The sequence below is a fragment of the Penicillium subrubescens genome (assembly GCF_028828155.1).
Source record: "Penicillium subrubescens strain IBT 31985 chromosome Unknown utg000002l_segment0_segment0, whole genome shotgun sequence".
Taxonomy (NCBI): domain Eukaryota; kingdom Fungi; phylum Ascomycota; class Eurotiomycetes; order Eurotiales; family Aspergillaceae; genus Penicillium; species Penicillium subrubescens.
Genome location: NW_026643152.1, coordinates 1,718,298 through 1,739,410, shown reverse-complemented (window position 1 = coordinate 1,739,410; position 21,113 = coordinate 1,718,298). Strand labels below are relative to the sequence as shown.

Sequence of the window (21,113 nt, the reverse complement as noted above, 5' to 3'; positions counted from 1 at the left end):
TTCCTATGACAGGCGGAAATCAATCAGTCCACTGTTCACGGATGCTTGCATGAAGCCCTTGATCGGCTATCAGATCAGGCAAGATCGCGATCTCGTGTTAGGGTACTGCCCTCGAGGCGCAACATGAGCCCTGCCCAAATGTAACAGAGCCTAGGACGCGAACCCTCGTATGGGTCGTACAACAGTAGGAACATATCGAGGGAACCTCTCCAGGGTAAACAGGCCGTACACGCCTCGGGCCGATTCGATATTCTTCTGACTTTGGTACCTCTACAAATGCCATGAGGTGGTAACCTTGTAGGCTAAAGACTATTCAAGGGATTCAAACCCTACGGAAATGGACGAGGACGAAAGAGATGCGAACCTTATTACCTATGTAAAATTTTCTACAAAAGCATTCTCTGCAGAGAGATCAGATTTCAGACACGCTAGCGGAGTATCGGAGTAGAATCATTTGCTGCTAACGCATTCGAGTTGTGCAGGACGGCCCCGTCTCGTTATTGGGTTTAGCTTCTAACCTGAGGTCGAGGTATATCCTCACCGAGCAAAGTATATATCTTCCATGGACGGTATGTTCTCCCCTATCTATGACAAAGGGCACCACTATTTGCCATTTTAGTAATGGACATTAGGAAGTATGTTCTACAACAAACACGGCCTATTCGCGGGATAAGCAGAACCTGGAGTCATGTAAAAGTCTAGTTAATTAGTTGCTACTGTACTTGATTGCTACCGTAGGTTTGGCTGACTCCCGTCGTGTCCATATTCCCTGTTCTTTGTTTGAAGAAAAGGCATAGTTAATTTGACCCCTGAGTCACATTTTCCCCTCAAAGTGGCGGCAATGAATTCTGCAGCTAGTCACATTCCATTCCCGTCGGTTGGCTACACTCCACGGGGCTAGTTTCGCTAGTTTATTAGTTTCTTCTTCCACTTCGTGAGGAGGGAAGCACTGGCTCTCCCGATTGGTCTGATGCCACTAATATCGACAGGGGGGATCTGGACTCCCTTGTGGGGCCCGATCGGCATGTTCGATTCCCGTTCTAAATTCTGCACTCCCCCCGATCATGAGGCAAGAAAGCCGGCGTGACAGCCTCACAGGCCGGACCGGTCAGGATGACTTGCTTCAGCCCATGTTCTCGACGGCCACACTTGTGAGCTAGCCCCGGATTCTGGGGTCATTCGTCATGTATTTCCCCGTCTCGAGTGGTATCCGGGGGTGGCATTTCTCCGCGCTAACCTTCGTGATGCCTTGAAGTGTGTCTGAAGGAGGAGGGGGGCTTCACCCCTTTTCCTAATTGTCATGCGCGTTCCATGCGGTTTATTGATCCTAGTTGCATGATGGCTGTCGGGGGGTCCGAGGAGGGTGGGTATGTATAAGATCAACCATGTGTCCTGTGCACTGTCAGGGTGGACCAACTGCTTTTGGTCGAACCTAGCGTCAAGATGCGTTTTGCACCGCTGCTCTCCTGCCTTTCGGTCATAGCTTGTGCGAATGCACAGCTATTGCATCTTCCGCAAGTTGAGAAGCTGGTCAAAGAGGCCCTGAAGCCTCTGACCGCGTACACGAACTACCATGGTCCCAAGACCGGTACTGCGAACTCGATTGTTCAATCAGTGGTGGAAGCAGCAACCTCAGCTGCGGTTGATCCGTCATACTGGCTGGCAGATATCAGTCACCAAGGTTTGGCTGCTTTCAACTCTAATCCATCTGGATACAAGGTCTTCCGCAATGTCAAGGACTACGGTGCCAAAGGTAAGTTTGTACCCAATACCACCTTGGTTGTGAGACGCGTCTAACACGCTTATAGGTGACGGTGTGACGGATGACACTGCTGCCATCAACTCTGCTATTAGTGATGGTGGTCGTTTTGGCCCTGCAAGCCGCGAGTCTTCCACGACAACCCCTGCCATTGTGTACTTCCCTGCCGGAACCTACTTGATCTCGTCGTCGATCATCGACTATTACTTCACCCAACTGATTGGCAATCCAAACTCAATCCCAGTCATCAAGGCAACCCCCGGATTCACGGGCCTTGGCTTGATTGACGGTGACCAATATCAAAGCGACGGCAATCAAGGCTGGGGCTCCACAAACGTGTTCTTCAGACAGATCCGGAACTTGAAGCTGGATTTGACCTCTATCCCAGCAAGTTCCGCTGCTACTGGTATCCACTGGCCGACTGGACAGGCCACTAGCATTCAGAATGTTCAAATTGCGATGAGCTCTGCGTCTGGTACCCAGCACCAGGGTATCTTTATCGAGAATGGTATGTCAAATCGCACGATACATCGGTATTTGTTGACTTCTTGCTATACCGAGAGTACTTACTGACTTCTTTTCAAAGGCTCTGGAGGCTTCCTGAATGACATCACAATCACTGGTGGACTCTATGGAGCCAACGTTGGCAACCAGCAATTCACCATGCGCAACATTGCCGTCTCCGATGCAGTGACCGGAATTTCTCAAATTTGGGACTGGAGTTGGACGTATCAGGGTCTCACCCTGACCAACTGCACCACTGGCCTCTCGATTAACAACGGAGGTGCTGGTAATCAGCTCGTTGGCTCGGTCAATGTCCTCGATAGTACTATCCAAGACTGTCCCACTTTTGTGACGACGGCCTGGGCAAGCTCTACTTCGACCAACGGTAGTCTCATCTTGGAGAACATTGCTCTTGACAATGTTCCAGTTGCCGTCAAGGGAACTAGTGGCACTGTTCTGGCGGGAACAACAGGCACCACCACCATCAGTGCCTGGGGCCAGGGCCATAAGTACACACCCAACGGCCCCGCCAACTTCCAGGGCAGCTTCACCGCACCAACGCGTCCCAGTGCGCTGCTTGCGAGCGGCTCCTCAAGATATTACACCAAGAGCAAGCCCCAGTATGAGGCATCACCTACATCCTTGTTTGTTAGCATTCGCAGCGCTGGCGCTAAGGGAGATGGCTCTACCGATGATACATCAGCCATCCAGTCAGCAATCACCTCGGCGGCATCCTCTGGCAAGATCGTGTTCTTTGATCAAGGAACATACAAGGTCACAGGGACTATCTACATTCCTGCGGGCTCCCGGATCGTGGGTGAGGCGTACCCAGTGATTATGGCCGCCGGAAGTAAGTTTTCAAGCATTACCAGCCCTGTCCCTGTCATTCAGGTGGGCAAATCTGGCGAGTCTGGATCCATTGAATGGTCCGACATGATTGTCAGCACCCAAGGATCTGCCCCGGGCGCTGTTCTCATAGAGTGGAACCTGGCTGCAGCATCCGGCTCCGGTATGTGGGACGTTCACACCCGCATCGGAGGATTTACCGGCTCTCAACAACAGGTCGCTCAGTGTCCCACTACTGCTGCGGTGAGTGCTGCATGCGAAGTTGCTTATATGTCTATGCACATCACTAGCACCGCGAGTGGTGTGTATCTTGAGAATGTCTGGCTATGGACTGCCGACCACGACCTTGATAGTGCCTCCAACACTCAGATCTCCGTGTACAGTGGCCGTGGCCTGCTGGTTGAAGGAAAAAATATCTGGCTGTAAGTTGCATTTTGTTAATCATTCAAGACTGCATGGCATTTGCTCACATCTACCTTAGCATCGGAACCGCAGTGGAACACCACTCCCTGTATCAATATCAATTCTCCGGTGCCAGCTCCGTCATGGCAGGATTCATTCAAACCGAGACACCGTAAGTTCAGACCTACGAAGAATGCACAGCTCGTCTTTGAAGACTGACCCATTTACAGGTACTACCAACCCAATCCAAATGCAGCCAACAGCCCTTACCCAACCAACTCTGCCTTGAACGACCCTAGCTACAGCAGCTGCCTCGGTGGAAACTGCGACGCTCTCGGTCTCCGAGTACTCAACAGCAAGAACATCAATATCTACGGAGCTGGCTTGTACAGCTTCTTCAACAACTACAGCACTGCCTGCTCCACATTCCCTACACCAGAGAACTGCCAGAGCATGATTTTTAGTATCGAGGGTAGCACCAGCGCCTTGGTAGTTTACTCGCTCAATACCGTGGGAACAACCAATATGATTGTCAAAGATGGCACCTCCCTTGCAGTTGTCGGTGATAACCTGGCGACTTTTGCTGCCACCATTGCCTACTTCACTCTTTAGGACGTCTTTTTGATTTTATTATCTTTCTAAGTACATATCATCAACATACTATCTTCCAGTCTTCTTTGTTTACCATTCTACCCTACAACCTTTTGTTTTCTTTGTTCTTCTATATACACCTTGTCGAAGTCAGATTTGTCTTGAGCTAGACATAGCGAAATTCAATTTATGAGAGCATTCCAAGGCATTTGTTCAGACTCTGTAATTGCACTGCACTGGTAGGTAGTCGACCCTATCCGATAGTATTCGGTTAACTGTTAAACACCCGGATATAAATCCGAGGGTGGAGATCTGGGGTGGTGGGGGCGTGGGGGGATTGGTGCAATGACTCCAATGAGGGGTCACCACTCCCGGTAAGAGAGCAAAGATATCCCGAGGCGAGCTTGACGGTTAAGCATTGTAGAAGAGTATTTAGAGTGTAGTACCCGCAGCCAAGTCCCAAATTTCTTCTACTTCTACCTATAAGCCCGAGAAGTGCCAATCATGTCTGCATCTAAAAACGATCAAGTGATACCTTTCGAAGCACTACCGCTGGATCCCAATGGCCCGCGTGGGAACGCCTGGGGTCGATTTGGACCCAACGACGAGCTCGGTACATTGAATCTTCTTACTCCGGAGGTCATTGTTCAGGCTGCAAAGGAGATTTGCACTGGAATCCGCATATCACTTGACTGGCCGCTCAGCATGCCGAGCTACCCTAGTTTCGATCGAAATCCGTTCAAGCAGGAGCTTGTTCTGCGGAATCCGAATTGCATTTATGATGACATTTTGAGCTTTAATAGCCAGGGGTCGACACAGTGGGACGGATTTAGACATTATGGTACGTGTCTCTCTTTTTTCCAAGTCTCTGTATTTCCTCGTCGATTTCAAAGTGCCGGGGTGGGGACAGACAGAACCTTGAGAACTTAAGTTGATTGAAGCTGATGCTAACTGAGAACTCTAGCTAATCAGAAGATGCGCCGCTTCTATAACGGACACACAACGGAGGAGATTGAGAGTTCTGATGTGATTGGTCTTCACAGTATGAACAAGAGTACTAACGATCTACTTCAACCCACGCTAATTAGTTCATGACAGCCGTTGCCGAGCATGGCGGCATGACAGGCCGAGGGATTCTCCTCGACTTCGCCGATTGGGCCGAATCAAACTCAGTATCCATCTCAGCTCTTGAGTCACAGGCTATCACTCTCGATAGCATCAAACAGGTAGTCAAGGACCACCAACTTGAGTTCCGCAAGGGTGATATCTTGTTCATCCGTAGCGGGTTCACGGCCGCATACAACAAGCTAGATGATCAACAACGACGGGATATGCCCAATCGTCCAACACCGGATTTCATTGGTGTGGAGGCGACTGAAGGAATGGTACGCTGGCTGTGGGGGCACCAGTTTGCTGCTGTGGCTGGTGATGCACCAAGCTTTGAACGTGCTCCGATCCGTGGCAGTCATGCAGACCCGAATTTCAACTTGCATGAATGGGTTTTGGCTGGATGGGGGACTCCGATTGGGGAGATGTTTGACTTGGAGAGGCTCTCTCAGCATTGTAAGGCTACTGGAAGGTATAGCTTTTTCTTGTCTAGTATGCCCCTCAAGGTATGTCGCTCTCGCCCTAAGTAGATCGTTATTCGATAGAGCTGACGAAGGCATCTTTGATAGGTGATTGGTGGAGTGGCCAGTCCACCAAATGCTTTTGCTATTTTCTAGTTAGATGAAGCCCTGCCTAGGGAGCCTCTGTGCAGCTTGCATCAATGACGGCAGGATATCTGTAAACGATCAAGAGCAAGACAGCTTTTTTAGCCAAATTAAACTCATCTGAAAATGAGTGTAAAATCTTCCGGTCCAATTGAGTATGATATTGTGTTTGCGAGGATTCACCTGTTTTGAGGCTGAAAGAGAACCCCGTGCCACCGGGGAAATGTTAGTCCGACCTTCCCCTCCGCTACAAGCGTAGCGCGAGGCTCAACGTAACTCGATTGTGATTGAGCCACGAACCTTGGGGATTGATCTGGTTCGTGATGGGAGGAATCGTTGACCAATATCCTCTTTTCCAAAATGGTGGTAGGCACAATTGCCGCCAATTTTGGGTTCGTGGCCCCTTTCTCCTTGCGTGACCACTCTTCTCAAGCTGACCAATCCAGGACTCGGAAAATGCATGGCTCTCCCCATGTGCATTGCCTTACCTGGTGATTGCTCCCGCCAGTGTGATTTTGCTTATTGCATGTCGTCATCTACTAGGCTCAGTTTTAAGACGGTGGCAGCCGAAATGGACTGTTCCGTTTATATCAGAGCAAGATGAATACCAAGGTTTCCCGCTGGAAGGGGTAAAGCACTCCCTTGGATGGACTCTTGCACTTCTCACGTTTACGGGCATTGGCTTCTCTGCTGAGCTGGTGCATTTATTTCCTCCGAATTTTGAAATAACTGCCATTGTTCTTCTTGCATCATGGGTGAGTGATTGATCGTCACTGATAAGGGAAACATTTCCATTGACATATACTTAGGCCACCGCAGCCGTGGTGATCACGGTCAAACGACCGAGGTCGTGTTCAGTCCTCCTGCTAGTCTTTTACACTCTATCCTTTATGGTTGAGATCATACTGGCCACTGCATCCTATGGAAAACCAGAGTACCAGGCAATTTCTCGCTACATTGCTGCATCTGCGGCTTTGATGGCTTGCTTCACAATTCTGCTGATGCCATTCCGAAAACCTTCACTCCCAGTGATTGATATCAGTACTGTCGGTCAGACACCATCCAGTGACTTTCGCAGTCCAGAAGACAATCTACGATTGTGGCAATTTCTAACTGTATCCTGGATGGCACCCCTGATCTCCCTCGGGCACAAAAGACAGCTCAATGAACCAGATGTCTGGCTCTTGGGTTTCGAGTTCCAACACAGTCGGCTTCACGAGAAATTTCGCCGGATTCGTGGGTCCGTTCTTCGCCGGGTACTGCAGGCGAACGGACTCGATGTACTCATCATCTCTGTGATTGCCGTCGTGCAGATGATTTGCACCTTCTCCACGCCGGTCCTCCTGCAGCAACTTTTGCAAGCTATGCAGGACCCAACTAAGCCAAAGCGTGTCCCCCTGACGTATGCAGTTCTTGCGCTTGTGCTTCGTCTGGTGGCCGCGCAGTCTCAGGTGTTGAATTTGTGGTATGGAAGACGATGCTACGAGCGATCTAGAGGTGAAATGGTCATGATGGTCTACGAAAAAGCCCTTTCGCGCAAGAATATACTTGGCTTGCATGTTGCAGGTGAACAAAAGCAGCCAGGCGGAGAAGAGACCATCGAGGGTGATCCCACTATCAACGAGGTTGAAGTTCTGCCCACCACCAAGCCGGGTTTCTGGGGCCGTTTGTTCTCTGTCAAGCGGAAGCCGCAACTAAAGAAACCCAAGGAGGCTGCTACATTGGGTAAAATTTTCAATCTGCTTCGTGGCGACGTCTACGATGTGGCACAGCGATTCTGGGAGATCGATGTTTTAATCGACAAGCCTCTGGGCTTGGTCATCGCCGTTGTTCTCGTATGGACACTCTTCGGACCGTCTTGTTTCCTGGGCATACTAGCAGTCTTGATTGCCCAAGCTCTGAACGCCGTCATTACTCGATTCCTCCTTCGACGGGAACGACTGACACGAGCTGCTACCGATGCTCGTTTGCAGATCACATCCCAATTTGTGGAAGCGATTCGGCATCTTCGGTGGTACGGCTGGCAAGACCACTGGCTTAGACAAGTAATGGAAGCTCGCCAACACGAGCTGAACAGGCGAATCATTACCAAATTATGCACTACTTCGATTAACTTCATCAACGCTTTTGCAAGCGGTGTCTTCCCCGTGGTTGCTCTGTACGCATACACTATGTTAGCTGGTCATGAATTGCGCATTGATATCATCTTCCCTGCCCTGCAACTTTTCACCATGCTCGAGACACGCTTGCGTGAAATCCCAAGTCTGATTACCGCACTCATCAATTCTTCTATTGCACTTGGTCGTATCGAAGACTTCATGGCAGAGCCAGATAAGGAGCAATTTGAGCCCGAGCAACGACCAGATGAGACACCATTTCGACTTGATTCATGTTCATTCGCATGGCCTGGAAAATTATCACCAGTACTGAGAGACATCAATGTGACCATCCCAAGAGGGCTTACCGTTGTGAGTGGAAAGGTCGGAGCCGGAAAGACGGCTTTCCTTCAAGCACTGCTTGGGGAACTCGATCGTCTCAGGGGTTCCTGCCGTCTACCCAACCAGACTATCGGATACTGCGCACAAACACCATGGCTACAGAGCATGAGCATTCGTGACAATATTCTCTTCTCTGCTCCGTATGAGGAACAGCGTTACAAGCGGACTCTAGACGCCTGTGCTTTACTTCCGGATCTATCCCAATTCAAGCATGGCGACTTAACCTTTATCGGTGAAAATGGGGTTGGTCTCTCCGGAGGGCAAAAGGCACGAGTGGCGCTTGCTCGGGCGGTATACAGCGCTTCGCGCGTGCTGCTCCTTGATGACCCACTCTCAGCTTTGGACCACAATACGGCCGAGTTCGTGGTTCGCAAATGTCTCTCTGGGCCGTTGATGCAGAACCGCACAATCGTCTTGGTGACACATCGTACTGCACTAGTGCGCGATATCGCTGACCAGATCATTGAAATTGACGAAAGCCGTGCAATCGTTCACAGTAAGGCTGCTCTCTCGGCATCTACTAAGAGAGATGGAATTGGTCTTCTGCTAAATCTGAACGACTCTGAGACCGAAACTGATGAAGCCAATGAAGATGAAGAAGCTGCTGCAGTTCCAGATAAATTCTTCGAAGAAGAGCACCGCGCAGAATGGGGTGTCAAGGCTCGTGTTTATTGGAACTATATCAGGGCCGGCAAGTATCGATGGTGGGCTCTCCTGGTATTGGTTCTCGCAATCTACCGACTCATGGCTGTTGGACAATCGTGGTTCCTCAAAGAATGGGGTGAAGCCTATAGCCAAGTATCCCTGTCAAACAGTCATCTGTCAGTCTGGCAAAGTCATTCTGTGCAAACATCACTGTTTTCGATGTCAGGCGTCGATGCGTATTTCATACCACAAAATCCCATCAACCAGCTGCCATCTCCACACGAGGATGTTCGTCCTTGGCTATGGACGTTCTTCGGCATCATCTGCTTCCAGGCAGCGGCCGTTCTGGTCTCCCAACTATTGATGCTGGTCATTGTCTACTGCGCCGGCAGGACACTCTTCCACCAGGTAATGGTTCGGGTTAGCCATGCCTCATTCCGCTTCTTCGATGTGACTCCTGTGGGCCGGTTGATGAACCGCCTCACTTCGGACATTAGCGTAGTGGACGGCAACATTAGTGCACAGTTCCAAACAATTGCATTCTATGCAATCACATGGATCTCTTCGATATTGGTCATTGCCACGGCGACCCCTACTTTTCTCGTCTTCTCATTGATACTGACGATTGCCTTCGTGCTTATTTTCCTTCGATTCCTGCCAACATCGCAAAGCCTCCGGCGACTTGAGATGGTGTCGTTGACTCCGCTCTTATCCAACTTTGGGGAATTGCTGCATGGTCTGACTACCGTGCGCGCATTCCGTGCGGAAGAACGCTTTCAAAATCGGGTCATCTCTGTGGTTGACAAGTTCCAGGGCATGGATCACTTCTATTGGTCATTACAGGCATGGCTCATGTATCGATTCGAAAGTCTATCTGCGCTTTCAACCTTCTGCCTGACTGTCTTGGCTCTCTACACAAACACCACACCTGGACTGGTAGCCTTTGTGCTCATCGCAGCCAATAATTTCGTCGACTCCACGCATGCTTTGTGCAAGCAGTACGGTCAATTACAGATGGATTTCGTGTCTGTTGAACGTATTGACGAGCTCCTCCATATCGAAGAAGAACCAAAAGGCACGATCGATCCTCCAGCGGCATGGCCAACATACGGCAGCGACGTCACCTTTGAAAACGTCACCCTTCGATACGCCCCACACCTCGATCCAGCTCTGAAAGAGATCTCCCTCCAGATCCCCGGCGGGTCTACCACCGCGGTCATCGGCCGAACGGGAAGTGGCAAGTCTACACTGGCCGTATCACTCCTCAGTGTCGTCCGACCCGAAACTGGCCGCATCCTGATCGACGGCATCAACATCGCCGACGTGAACACCCAAGCCCTCCGCACAAGAGTCACCTTCGTCGCCCAGGACCCCGTCCTCTTCCCCGGCAGTGTCCGTCTCAACCTCGATCCCACAGAGGAATTCTCCGATCAACAGTGCGCGGACGTCCTGGAACGACTCTGCGGCCGTCATGGATGGAATCTTGAGACACACATTGAAGCGGGAGGTAAAAACCTTAGTCAGGGTCAACGCCAGCTCATCGCTCTTACACGTGCTGTCCTTCGACGCAGTCCGGTTGTGATTCTTGATGAGGCTACTGCTTCGATTGATCATGAGACTTCTCTTGAGATTCAGCAGATTATTCGTGAGGAGCTACAGTTATCGACTGTTATTACTATTGCGCATCGGGTTGAGGCTGTGAAGGACGCGGAGTATTTTGTGGAGCTGGACCAGGGGAGGGTCTTGAGATACGGGAGTGTCCGAGACTTGTAGTCAATGGGCGCAAGATATTAAAAGCGCAGAAAAAGGTACTCCGAGCCGTGAAGGCGTTGATGTGGCTAAATTGGCGCCATCGAAAACCAATTTTAGATTTCGTATACATATTTTGTTGAATAGTGCTTGTTGTGCTTCACCGAGCTATTCTAACCCACCCCATCTGGCCACTTGGTTGTACAGTCTAAAGTCTCGTACCTACTCGCAGGTGCATACATTACGAAGGAAATAAAGTGGATCCAAAGTGTCAAGGCGTTACCCCAGGAATATTTTTAATGTAAAGTTGTCAAAAAACAGGGTATCTAATATTTACAGCTTGGCCTTGCCCTGAGCCTTCTTCAGGATAGGCTCCATCTTGGTAGCCTTCATGATGTTGCCCTTGATCTTGAGCTTACCGCCCATGAACAGACGCTGGGCGTTGGCCTTGCCAGCGACAAGGGAGGCGAAGTCTGCGTCGGAGAGGGAAAGGGTGACTACACAGCAGGGAAAACATCAGTATTAATCCAGAAAGATATAGTTCTGCAGGATCTCTCAGCACTCACCGTCAGCCTTGGCACCAGCGGGGGCGGCACCCTGGCCAACCTCGCCCTTGTTCTTCAGGTCGAGATACCAGCTGGCCTCCTCACCCTTCTCGTTCTTCAGGTTGAAGGAGACGATGGCCTTGGCCTTGTCGACGGCGTCCTTGCGCTCGGCGGCATCAGCCTGCAGCGTTTGGTTGATCACGTCGAAGGCGACGGAGGCGGGGAAGGTATCTGTGGAGGATTAAGCTGGGTTAGCGGAGAAGCTTCGTGGTTGAAGGTGTATCCCTTGCGACCGGGTGAGGATGGGATGGGATGGGATGATTGGGTGGGGGGGGGGGGGGGGGGGGGAGATGTACCTTTCTTGAGAGACATGGTGGATGAATGTGGAGGATGGATGGAGATTGGGAAGGGAAGGGAGAAAGAAAGAAGTAATAAGTTATATATGACGAATGATGAATTAAAATGCGCCGTGGCAGCGCAACATGTGAACTTCTCTACTTTAGCCCCCGTGCCGTGCCGAGGCTTCCCCGTGATTCGTGAACCCCGTGAATCCGTTGCTCCAGTTCCAAGGGATCCACCCCACGCGACTCGACACAACCCCATGGAGCATGGACGATGAACAAGTCCTACAATCGGGGAGGACATGGCCAGGATTATTCATTATATTGTTCACAGTCCGTTGCATATGTCTACAAGGAGACGATCCCATCCATCTCCCCAACCCCACGAGTCTCAACTAATGCACACCGGCGTCTTCCCCAACAACCCTAGGAAATTCCCCAGAGTATGCAGACTTGTGTCTGTTCCAGCTTCCGGAGAACCCCACTTGAGCCGGACCTAAACTGCCCCTTCCGATTTGAATGGATCCATTATGTATTTACTTAGCCTGTTGGCAGGTTGTGTCGCACCAATCCGGTATTCATCGCGATACACTAAACCGCGACAATCGTTTCCCTTTTTTACCCTCCAAGGATCCATCTGTGGTCCCGACGTCATGGCCGACGCGAGGGTGGGAACCGCTTCATATGATCGGGTCTGCCCCACGAATCTCGTGCACTTCACGCGCCGAGCTCATAAGTCCTTCGTGCTGTGGCTGTACTGGACGGATTCCTCGTGGCACTGACTGCTGGGAGATCGCCACGGGCTTCAGCATAATAGGCACGTCAGCGCTGCGTTCGTGTTTAGCATGTTGTTTCCATCGCGTGCTGCCGCTTTTCCGAGTTAAGGGTGCTAATACTTCATCCCATGTGCCTGTACGCAAGACGGTATCTTGAAAGTTGAGTTCATGCAGTGTTTTTCGGTGATCGAAAACGAAAGATGCTACTTGCGACGCATCCATTACCACATTAACCAGTTCTATCTCCTGCAGGTAGGGTTCTATCTCCTGCAGGTAGGGCAATCTCAGTGGCCGTAAGAATTGGCTCCCGTGCCTGCCATCGGCTTGCCTGGATCTTTTGTTGGCCGCATTTTGGAGACAGGGCTCACTTGCCAGCGACAATGGCGAAAGACCTCTTGCACCTTTCCAGTGAAAGACGATCGTCCGAAGCCCGGGAAAGCTCTGCAAATACGCATGCAACAGCTTGAAATGATCCGTGGGCGAACCCGCTTGGTAGGGGAAGCTCTCCATGTGAATGGTAAGATGTCGAATTTGGGACCAGCGCTTACGGGACGCAGGCGATGCGCCGAATCCCAGGTTTGGCTGGAGCTAAAGTACAGCTGCTGGATGAACTGATAACAGGGAGAGACTGTTCAGACATTTCAGCGATACCTGCTCAGCTGCAATACGCAACGAAATCAACGTATAGTCGACCACGCTTCGCCTATACCGATGACTGGGTGGCTGGCCCTCGCAAGTGATTCGCAGATGGCGCAAATTCTTCATTAAGGACAAAACTCGCACGAACGACGGCACATCGGTAGCAGCATGGAACAAAGGAGGATATTGCTTGAGTAGCAGATCCGTCATCTCCCAGGTCCCATATTTGGGACTTCTGGGCGGTCCCTGCTGGTGCTGAGGTGTATACACGAACGTCTGCTCTTTGCCAGTTCCTGCATCGATCACTGGCGGTAAGAAGGTCTCCGCGGTATGTGCGATAATGAATGTCACTTGTCGGATATGATGTCCGATGCGCTCGAGTGCAGAAACCCGAGATGGCCGGCTTAGTGATCGACAGCGGAATCGAATCGTAATGTCCGTGAAAAGGTCTGGTGCTGACTGGGCCGCAAGGTCTCGGCAGACAAGACGACATGATATCAAGTCGTTCGTTGATAGATCATGGTTTAACCTTTTACAGATTGACTCCCTTCTCCAGAGTTGAGTCAAGATGGGCTCGGGAGGCATCATTAGTCCCGGTATGGCCTAGGGTGTTCCAGGCTTCGAATACTCAATTGAATATTTCATATATCAACGTCGCCTCCTACCCATCTTCACCAGGCATCTTATATCCGTCACGGTAGTCCCTGATCAGGCCAGAAACCCCCGCCATGCCCAGTTTACTTCCTACTGTACTGCCCTCATCTGTAGGTTCGGATGTAGCTGTCGACCTACCTTCGTCTCGGGAGTTTCCCCTCATGCTGCATGTCTCCATTCGGTAGTTTTGGTTCCAGCCACTTCATAGTATGAGTCACTGGGTATCACATTTGTATGTTGATGGTCACAAATTCAATGCAGCACCTAAGCGCCTGGTATAGGCCAGATAGAGATGCATCTCCTGAATAGGAATGTAGGGCCGGGCTAGCACTTCTGTTTGTGATGTTTGCACTCTCCCTCTAACCACAAACGCGTGGACGCGCCCTATCATCACGTGATGATAGGACATGTCAACTTGAGAGGAGACTGTCAAGAGATTATTTGTTGGGGGATTATGTAGAATCAGATAGATTTCAAAGTAGAAATAACATCCATTAGAGATCAAAGGTTACTAGGAAATATAGAGAAACTGAAAGATGATCGAGTCAACCCGCAGAGCCGCATAGTATGAACCCTCACGAACGTCCGCGATAAGCCTTGGCAGGCGGCAGCGCTCAGAGTGACATCGCCAGCCAAAATTTCCGCAGCGACAAGCTCTCAGCCTCAACTGTCTTCGGCGAGGGCGCAGCAGGACTGGCTCCGATTGCCTCACCTATCGATAACCCGCTACTTTGATCTACTTAATCTTGCGACCCCTCGGTGCCTCTGGCCTCTTGCCTCCTCCCCATCCATATCTTCCCTCCGTGTTATCTCCACTCCCCCGCGACTGCGCGACTCCGCAGACCTCAAGTCCCTCCATCGTGAGGATCGCATCATACAAAGAAAGGTCAGTGCTCTCATCAGTCCTTCCAGCACAGCACTCGACAACACAGCAAACAGAGCGACACCTCTAGATCAATGGATGATGCGCTGCGTGTCATATTTGCTTTTTCTTGCGTATCCTGTCTGCTTTTCACCCGGGTGCCACCGCTCCGTTTGCCATTCTTGATCTCTGGACTTAAGGCTGATTCATATTAGTTTGCCAGATCAACCATCCCTATCCCCCACCATCTCCCGCGCCGGCGCTCGCTCTGAGTTGAAAGTGAGACTAGACCTGTTGTCCAGTCCTTTCCATGGAGATTCTCTGCCTGACTGCGATCGATTGACTTCCTGGGAATCACTGGATTACTCTCGATTGATATTCGATTGACATTGACGTCTACGGCTCATAATTCTTTGCTGATCAAATCCTTCGCTTCGCACTGAAAACTTTCCCTGGCGACTCTACGGCTTGATCAATCCTGTCCGGTCACGGGCAAGTACACCTACCACTCAAGCTCGCATCGACACATACCACTCCGTCGCCCGCGTTCTTCATTTACCCTCTACGGTGGATAAAACTCCTGCCATCTCATTCCAAGTTTGAAACAAATTTGGCTGGTTGGATCTACAGTACACTTGATTCTCAATTTCACTCCCATTCGCATCGTCCCGTCCTACCACAAACATGGATTCCTCAAAGCAGAGCAAGATCAACAGTCTTGTAGAAGATCAAGAGACCTACAAGTTTCTCCTGGAGGACCTGCTTGAGCAAAATCCATCTGATACCGCCGGTATCGCTGAACTTCAGGCCACCATCAAAAAGCATGAAGATGAGATTGCGGAGCTGCTCGGTAGCCCCCCGGGTGGCTCTTCAGAGGCCTCTTCGAGGAACACCCCGAATGGTGTCGTACCTCGGTCACCCCCTCCAGCCTATCCCACAACACAATCTCATTCTACTTCGTCTCCCGCGGATCCGGTATCTGCGCCCTACCATCCTTCAACGGCACCTTCACCCTTCCTTACTCGTCCTACACAAGCTGTACAACCTGTACGGACTTCCATGCCATCACGACCTAACGAATCTCGCAAAAGACAGCGCCAGGATTCTCTGGGCTCGACAGTCCACCCTCAGTCAGCAAAGAGAACAGCTGTAAACCGCCACAAGTCCCGATTTGAGGAACTCCAGGCGGACATGGAGAGCCAGTTGAAGTCTTCCAGAGAGCTGCATGAAGAAGCAAAAGATCCGCAAACTGTCCAAACTCGGGCCGTGGTTGAAGGAATTTCGACCGACGAGGTTCTGGAGAAGATGGAGCGAGAGCAGAAGGAAGAGGAGGATGCGATCCGGTCAGAATTCCAAATGGAAATGGACGAGGAGATGGCTCGCATGGTGCAAGCAGAAGAAGCAGCCAGCGACAGCGATGATGACCGCAGCTCCAGTCCATTACCAGTAATGAGGATACCCGATCGCACACTCCCAATCCCTCACATACGTCCTTACGGAACTCCTTCGCTCATCGATCCACAACCGCCTCGTCAGTATCCGGTGCCAACGCATTTCGACTACAATCCAGCTCCGCCGGGCTCATATCCATACCGGGATGATGATTTGCAGGAAATCCCCAGGGAATACTTCAACTCGCGAGTTTTCGGGCCGACTGGCTACAATCCGTTTGCATATCGTCCGCCTGGACCTAGTGCCTCAGCCCTGAACTCACCTGCACTTGGACCGCCACGGTATACACCAATGTTCGGCGGCCCGAACCCGCTCATACGTGGTCGATCTCTTCCATGGATGCACGATCCTATTCCCGCGCCTGAGATGGCTGCAATCGATCTGCTTAGTAACAATCCACTTGGATTGGAAGACGCAGATGACCTCGAGTGAGTACGATTTCTGCAATACTAATTATAGATACTAATATATATGCTTGCAGGCGATACGAGGAGCAGAATTTCCCTCACGATATCAAAAATCTGATCACCGGCATCAAGGATATCCGTGAAGCGACCAAGGCGGAGAAGGATGAGACGCCCGAAGGTCTCAAAGTCACATTGATGAAGCATCAAAAGATCGGTGTAGCCTGGATGAAGGCCAAAGAGGAGAGTGCCCACAAAGGTGGTATTCTCGCTGACGACATGGGTCTCGGCAAGACTGTCCAGGCCATTGCCCTCATGGTTGCCCGGCCCCCAACTGATCCTGAACGTCATCCCTCTTTGATCGTCGCGCCGAAGGCTCTGATGGATCAATGGAAGCGAGAGATCCACAGGCACATTCAGCCTGGGAAACATCAGCTTTCGGTGTTTGTCTACCATGGTGCCAATCGTGTTGATTGGAGAAAGTTGAAGTCCTATGATGTTGTCATTACGACCTTTGGCACTCTGACAGCCAGCTTCAAGACACTCCTTAAAGCAGAAAAGCTAGAGGAGGAAGGCAAGGACGCCAGCATCGTCAGAGACACTCGAAACTCGGCGACACTGTTCACGCCCGTGAGCAAGTGGCATCGCGTCATCGTCGATGAGGCGCAAAATATCAAGAACCCTTCGGCCAAATCGGCCAAGGCGTGTTGCAGGCTCAATGCCACTTATCGTTGGTGTCTGACTGGAACACCGATGATGAATCGGCTTGAGGACTTCCAGTCTCTGCTGTCTTTCCTTCGCATTCGACCTTACAACAACAAGGAGAAGTTCAAGCGAGTAAGTTGACACAATCATCGCATTGGAAACGTGTTGAATTCTAAGGATTCTTTTTAGGACTTCCGGGTGGTGAAGACTGGTTTCGTGCCTGAGCCAGTGATGCAGCAGTTGCGAATCCTTGTCAAAGCCGTCTGCTTCCGGCGTACCAAGACATCGAAGATTGACGGCCAACCAATTCTACAACTTCCTCCGAAGGTCATTGAAAAGGTTCATGTTGTCTTCGATGAGAAGGAACGGGAAGTCTATGATGCGCTCAGCTCGAGGACGCAAGCCCAAATCGAAAGGCTACTGAATGCTGGCATCTTGGGCAAGAGTTACAGTCATGTCTTGGTGCTTCTGCTCCGGCTGCGGCAAGCTTGCTGTCACCCACATCTCATGCAGGGTATCTCGACTAAAACAGCTGATGTCGATGGTAGGGACATGGTGGCCAATGCGAAGCTATTGGCTCCTGCGGTCGTTGACCGGATCAAAAACAACGAAGGCGGTGAGGACGAAGGGACTTGTCCCATTTGCATGGACATTGTTGAGAACGCCGTCATCTACATCCCTTGTGGTCATTCCGTTTGCAATGAATGCTTTGCACGAATTTCTGATCCTCAAATTCTGGCCCGTGATGACGATACTGGCATGATCAAATGCCAGAATTGCCGTGGCCCAGTCGATCCGCTCAAAATCACCGACGGGGAATCATTCAAAAAGGTCTATGATCCAGCCGCTGTGGCTGAGTCTTCGGCAGCTGCAGAGCAAGATGATGATCAGTCGGATGGATCTGAATCTGATGATTGGGACTCAGGCACAGAGACCGAGGGGTCGTCTGATAGACCCAAGAAGAAGTCTCTTGCGGAGCTGCGCAAGGAAGGTCAGAGGAATAAGCGTGCGAAGCGCAGATACCTCCGCCGTCTTGAGAAGTCTTGGATTCCCAGTGCCAAGATTACCAAGGCTGTTGAGATTCTGGGGGAGAATGAAGAACGTGGAAAGGGCGAGAAGACCATTATCTTCAGCCAGTTTACCTCCCTTCTGGATCTTCTGGAGGTCCCCATCAACCGTAAAGGTTGGAACTACGTCCGCTTTGACGGAAGTATGAACATCACGGAGCGCAATGAATCCGTGGCTCGGTTCACCGATGATCCCGAGGTCAAGATCATGCTCGTCTCCCTCAAGGCTGGAAACGCCGGTCTTAACCTTATCGCTGCTTCCCACGTCGTCTTGTTTGACCCATTCTGGAATCCCTACGTTGAGGATCAGGCCATCGACCGTGCTCACCGCATTGGTCAGACCAAGGATGTCTATGTCCACCGCTTGCTGATTGAGAATACTGTTGAAGACCGGATTATCCATCTCCAGGAGCAGAAGCGAGAGCTTATCAGCGGCGCCCTCGATGAAGGTGGCTCGATGAACGTATCACGACTGGATGTCCGGGAGTTGGCTTATCTTTTCGTAAGTCCCTTTGCTATCCCACTTACCCGGACGCTTTTACTGATTATCTTCTTTTACACAGGGCGTTCGTACCTAAAAAGGTGACCATCATCAAAAGATCGATGGAGGTCACCTGTTGATTACAAGATTGTGTTTGACCTGGCGCATTATTGCTGTAGATTTCATGCTGGGTTTGAGGATGCTTTATGACGATTCTAATGATGTTCTTCTTCTACACACGGCACCCTTATCCCCATATACCCCCTGTCATTGCCCTACGAAATGTGTTCTTCCATGTTTCTGGTTTCTTTGTTTAGTGTTTGATGATTAGCTTCTGTCGCTTTTAGAGAAAGAAGAACCGATCCATCGAAACGAGATTTGGTTTTCTGCTTTTCTGCTTGCCGAAAACGCACTATTTTATTTTCATTTGCATATAGGAAGTACTTCGAATCAAAAAGAAGATTCTTGGCTTTTCGAGATCTTGTTGAAAGAGGACTTGCATTTTATGCCAGTAAGCTCATTTCAGAGGGGAAGGGAAGAAAAAAAAGACATTGAGATGGTAGGTAAAAAAAGAGTCTAAGCTACTAGGTGTTGGTTGGGGGGAAAACCAAAATAAAGAAATGCATTATCGTTGCCGTCCCTTTCTTCAAACCGCCACTGCCCCAACCGCTTTCATTGTATCGTGAATCCGAGGACTGAACTTCAAGTCGAGCCCAAAACTTCCGGTCGTGGAATATGCCGCCCCTCTTTTTTATGTCGCTGTCAACAAAGACGGAGACAAAAGGGGAAGTGGCTGTGAGGGTCCCCAACGTCCGGAACGGAAAGGAACTGTCGGGGACCTGTTGGAAAGGTTGACCACTTTACAGGTCGGCGTCATCCTCATCTGGCAGGGGCTGGGCAGCTGCATCGGCCATCTCCTGGCGGTACTTCTCGAGCTGCTCGTGGTCGACGGTGACCTCGGGGGGAGCAAGAGCGGGAGCGGCGACGAACTCCTGTATTAGTAGTCAGTAGGCTGCTAGTAGCGATGAACAATGAGAAAATTCGGGGAAATACGCACCAGCTGGGGGTTGCCAACCAGTTTCCGGGCGAGCCACAGAAAGGGCTTCTCGAAGTTGTAGTTGGACTTGGCGGAGATGTCGTAGTACTGGAGGTTCTTCTTGCGGTGGAAAGTGATGGTCTTGGCCTTGACCTTGCGCTCCTTCACATCGACCTTGTTACCGCAGAGAACGATGGGGATGTTCTCGCAGACACGGACGAGGTCACCTGAAAAGATGAGTTAGTCAATGAAACACCATTCGAGTCGCGCGAACACGGAAAATACGTACGGTGCCAGTTGGGAACGTTCTTGTAGGTGATACGGGAGGTAACATCGAACATGATGATACCGGCCTGACCGTTGATGTAGTAACCATCACGGAGACCACCGAACTTCTCCTGACCGGCGGTATCCCAGACATCGAACTGAATGGTTCCCAAGTTCTATCGAGTTCTTCAAGTTAGTCGGCCGTTAAAGATGAAATGCAGGGGGTCATGGCAACGGAGTCGGAGCGGGGCTCGGCGGGGCATAGCATACGGTAGTGAAGGTGAGAGGGTGAACCTCGACACCGAGGGTGGCAATGTACTTCTTCTCGAACTCGCCAGTCAAGTGGCGCTTGACGAAGGTGGTCTATCATATTGGCTGCGTTAGCGAAGGCTGGTCATTCCAGAGGTGAGGCGAGCGTTGGGCAGATATTTTCATCATTGTTGACAATCGCGGGGCAAGGGAGGTAGAGAGGGGTTGATGCCAACACCGAGACCATCATGGGGTACCAAAGAAGGTGTCAATGAATGGCCAGCAACTCCATCTGCCTCTTCCTTGACCTGGAATCGAAACCCGTGAGCTCAAGCCAAAGCCGCTTACCTTGCCAGTACCACCGTCACCGACCAGGACGAGCTTAAAGGTGGGTGGGGCCTGCGCAGCCATGATGGATTATTTTTTTTCGACGAGGGTAAAAAAGTGAAGGAATTAGAAATCGCTGGTAAATCAGCGGATGGGGTATGGATCACGGAGGGGTTGGATTGTTTTGTGGTGATGGGGGAGAAAGAAGGGGAGAGTCTGAATAATGCGAGATGGAATTTTTGCCCCGGTCGCGGGCAGGTCACGTGGCCTGCTGTGTGTGCCCATTGGCCTGACGTAGTGTCAACATGGCAACACTGCAACACCGCCTTACTTGCATCATCATACTATTAGGACTATCGGGACTATTGACAATATCGAGAGCAATAAGAGCTAACAGAAATCATATTGATCATAAGTAACTCAGTACTTTAAAATCAGTAGATAATATGAAACTACAAAATCAGTCAACCCTCGAGAGTTGGCATTGCCTCTTTTGTTGCTGTTGGCACATCCCCATAGGGCTGGCCGGAAGCAGGCCTCGAATCATCCTGGGAGTGCAGTCCTGATGCCCGATATAGTACTTTACCCTTGCTTCCATCGGG

At 50.7% G+C, this 21,113-nt stretch overlaps 7 protein-coding genes across 7 annotated transcripts; 4 read left to right on the top strand and 3 right to left on the bottom strand.

The window, feature by feature from the left end:
• Positions 1 to 1,443: 1,443 nt before the first annotated feature.
• Positions 1,444 to 4,123, top strand: N7473_002002 (glycoside hydrolase family 55 protein; the record flags this gene model as incomplete). The annotated part of the gene is made up of 5 exons (XM_057147942.1): positions 1,444 to 1,753; positions 1,809 to 2,267; positions 2,346 to 3,531; positions 3,591 to 3,683; positions 3,742 to 4,123. The coding sequence occupies 5 exons, from the start codon at positions 1,444 to 1,446 to the stop codon at positions 4,121 to 4,123; spliced, it is 2,430 nt and encodes an 809-aa protein (XP_057011596.1).
• A 438-nt stretch (positions 4,124 to 4,561) lies between these two features.
• On the top strand, positions 4,562 to 5,826 carry N7473_002001 (uncharacterized protein; the record flags this gene model as incomplete). The annotated part of the gene is made up of 4 exons (XM_057147941.1): positions 4,562 to 4,943; positions 5,067 to 5,144; positions 5,201 to 5,715; positions 5,779 to 5,826. The coding sequence occupies exons 1-4, from the start codon at positions 4,607 to 4,609 to the stop codon at positions 5,824 to 5,826; spliced, it is 978 nt and encodes a 325-aa protein (XP_057011595.1). The 5' UTR covers positions 4,562 to 4,606.
• An 878-nt stretch (positions 5,827 to 6,704) lies between these two features.
• Positions 6,705 to 10,730, top strand: N7473_002000 (uncharacterized protein; the record flags this gene model as incomplete). Its single annotated transcript, XM_057147940.1, has 1 exon — positions 6,705 to 10,730. One exon carries the CDS (start codon positions 6,705 to 6,707, stop codon positions 10,728 to 10,730), a length of 4,026 nt encoding a protein of 1,341 aa, XP_057011594.1.
• Positions 10,731 to 10,975: 245 nt separating this feature from the next.
• On the bottom strand, positions 10,976 to 11,707 carry N7473_001999 (SCP2 sterol-binding domain-containing protein). Its single transcript, XM_057147939.1, has 3 exons — positions 11,608 to 11,707; positions 11,273 to 11,482; positions 10,976 to 11,203 (listed from the first exon to the last, which is right to left on the bottom strand). The coding sequence occupies exons 1-3, from the start codon at positions 11,621 to 11,623 to the stop codon at positions 11,040 to 11,042; spliced, it is 390 nt and encodes a 129-aa protein (XP_057011593.1). The 5' UTR covers positions 11,624 to 11,707; the 3' UTR covers positions 10,976 to 11,039.
• Positions 11,708 to 12,272: 565 nt separating this feature from the next.
• Positions 12,273 to 13,592, bottom strand: N7473_001998 (uncharacterized protein; the record flags this gene model as incomplete). Its single annotated transcript, XM_057147938.1, has 2 exons — positions 12,273 to 12,950; positions 13,020 to 13,592. The coding sequence occupies 2 exons, from the start codon at positions 13,590 to 13,592 to the stop codon at positions 12,273 to 12,275; spliced, it is 1,251 nt and encodes a 416-aa protein (XP_057011592.1).
• Positions 13,593 to 15,207: 1,615 nt separating this feature from the next.
• On the top strand, positions 15,208 to 18,729 carry N7473_001997 (DEAD/DEAH box helicase; the record flags this gene model as incomplete). The annotated part of the gene is made up of 4 exons (XM_057147937.1): positions 15,208 to 16,403; positions 16,457 to 17,216; positions 17,274 to 18,653; positions 18,715 to 18,729. 4 exons carry the CDS (start codon positions 15,208 to 15,210, stop codon positions 18,727 to 18,729), a joined length of 3,351 nt encoding a protein of 1,116 aa, XP_057011591.1.
• A 763-nt stretch (positions 18,730 to 19,492) lies between these two features.
• N7473_001996 (Ran family GTP-binding nuclear protein) lies at positions 19,493 to 20,595 on the bottom strand (the record flags this gene model as incomplete). The annotated part of the gene is made up of 5 exons (XM_057147936.1): positions 19,493 to 19,624; positions 19,690 to 19,895; positions 19,958 to 20,111; positions 20,206 to 20,298; positions 20,533 to 20,595. The coding sequence occupies 5 exons, from the start codon at positions 20,593 to 20,595 to the stop codon at positions 19,493 to 19,495; spliced, it is 648 nt and encodes a 215-aa protein (XP_057011590.1).
• Positions 20,596 to 21,113: the final 518 nt, after the last annotated feature.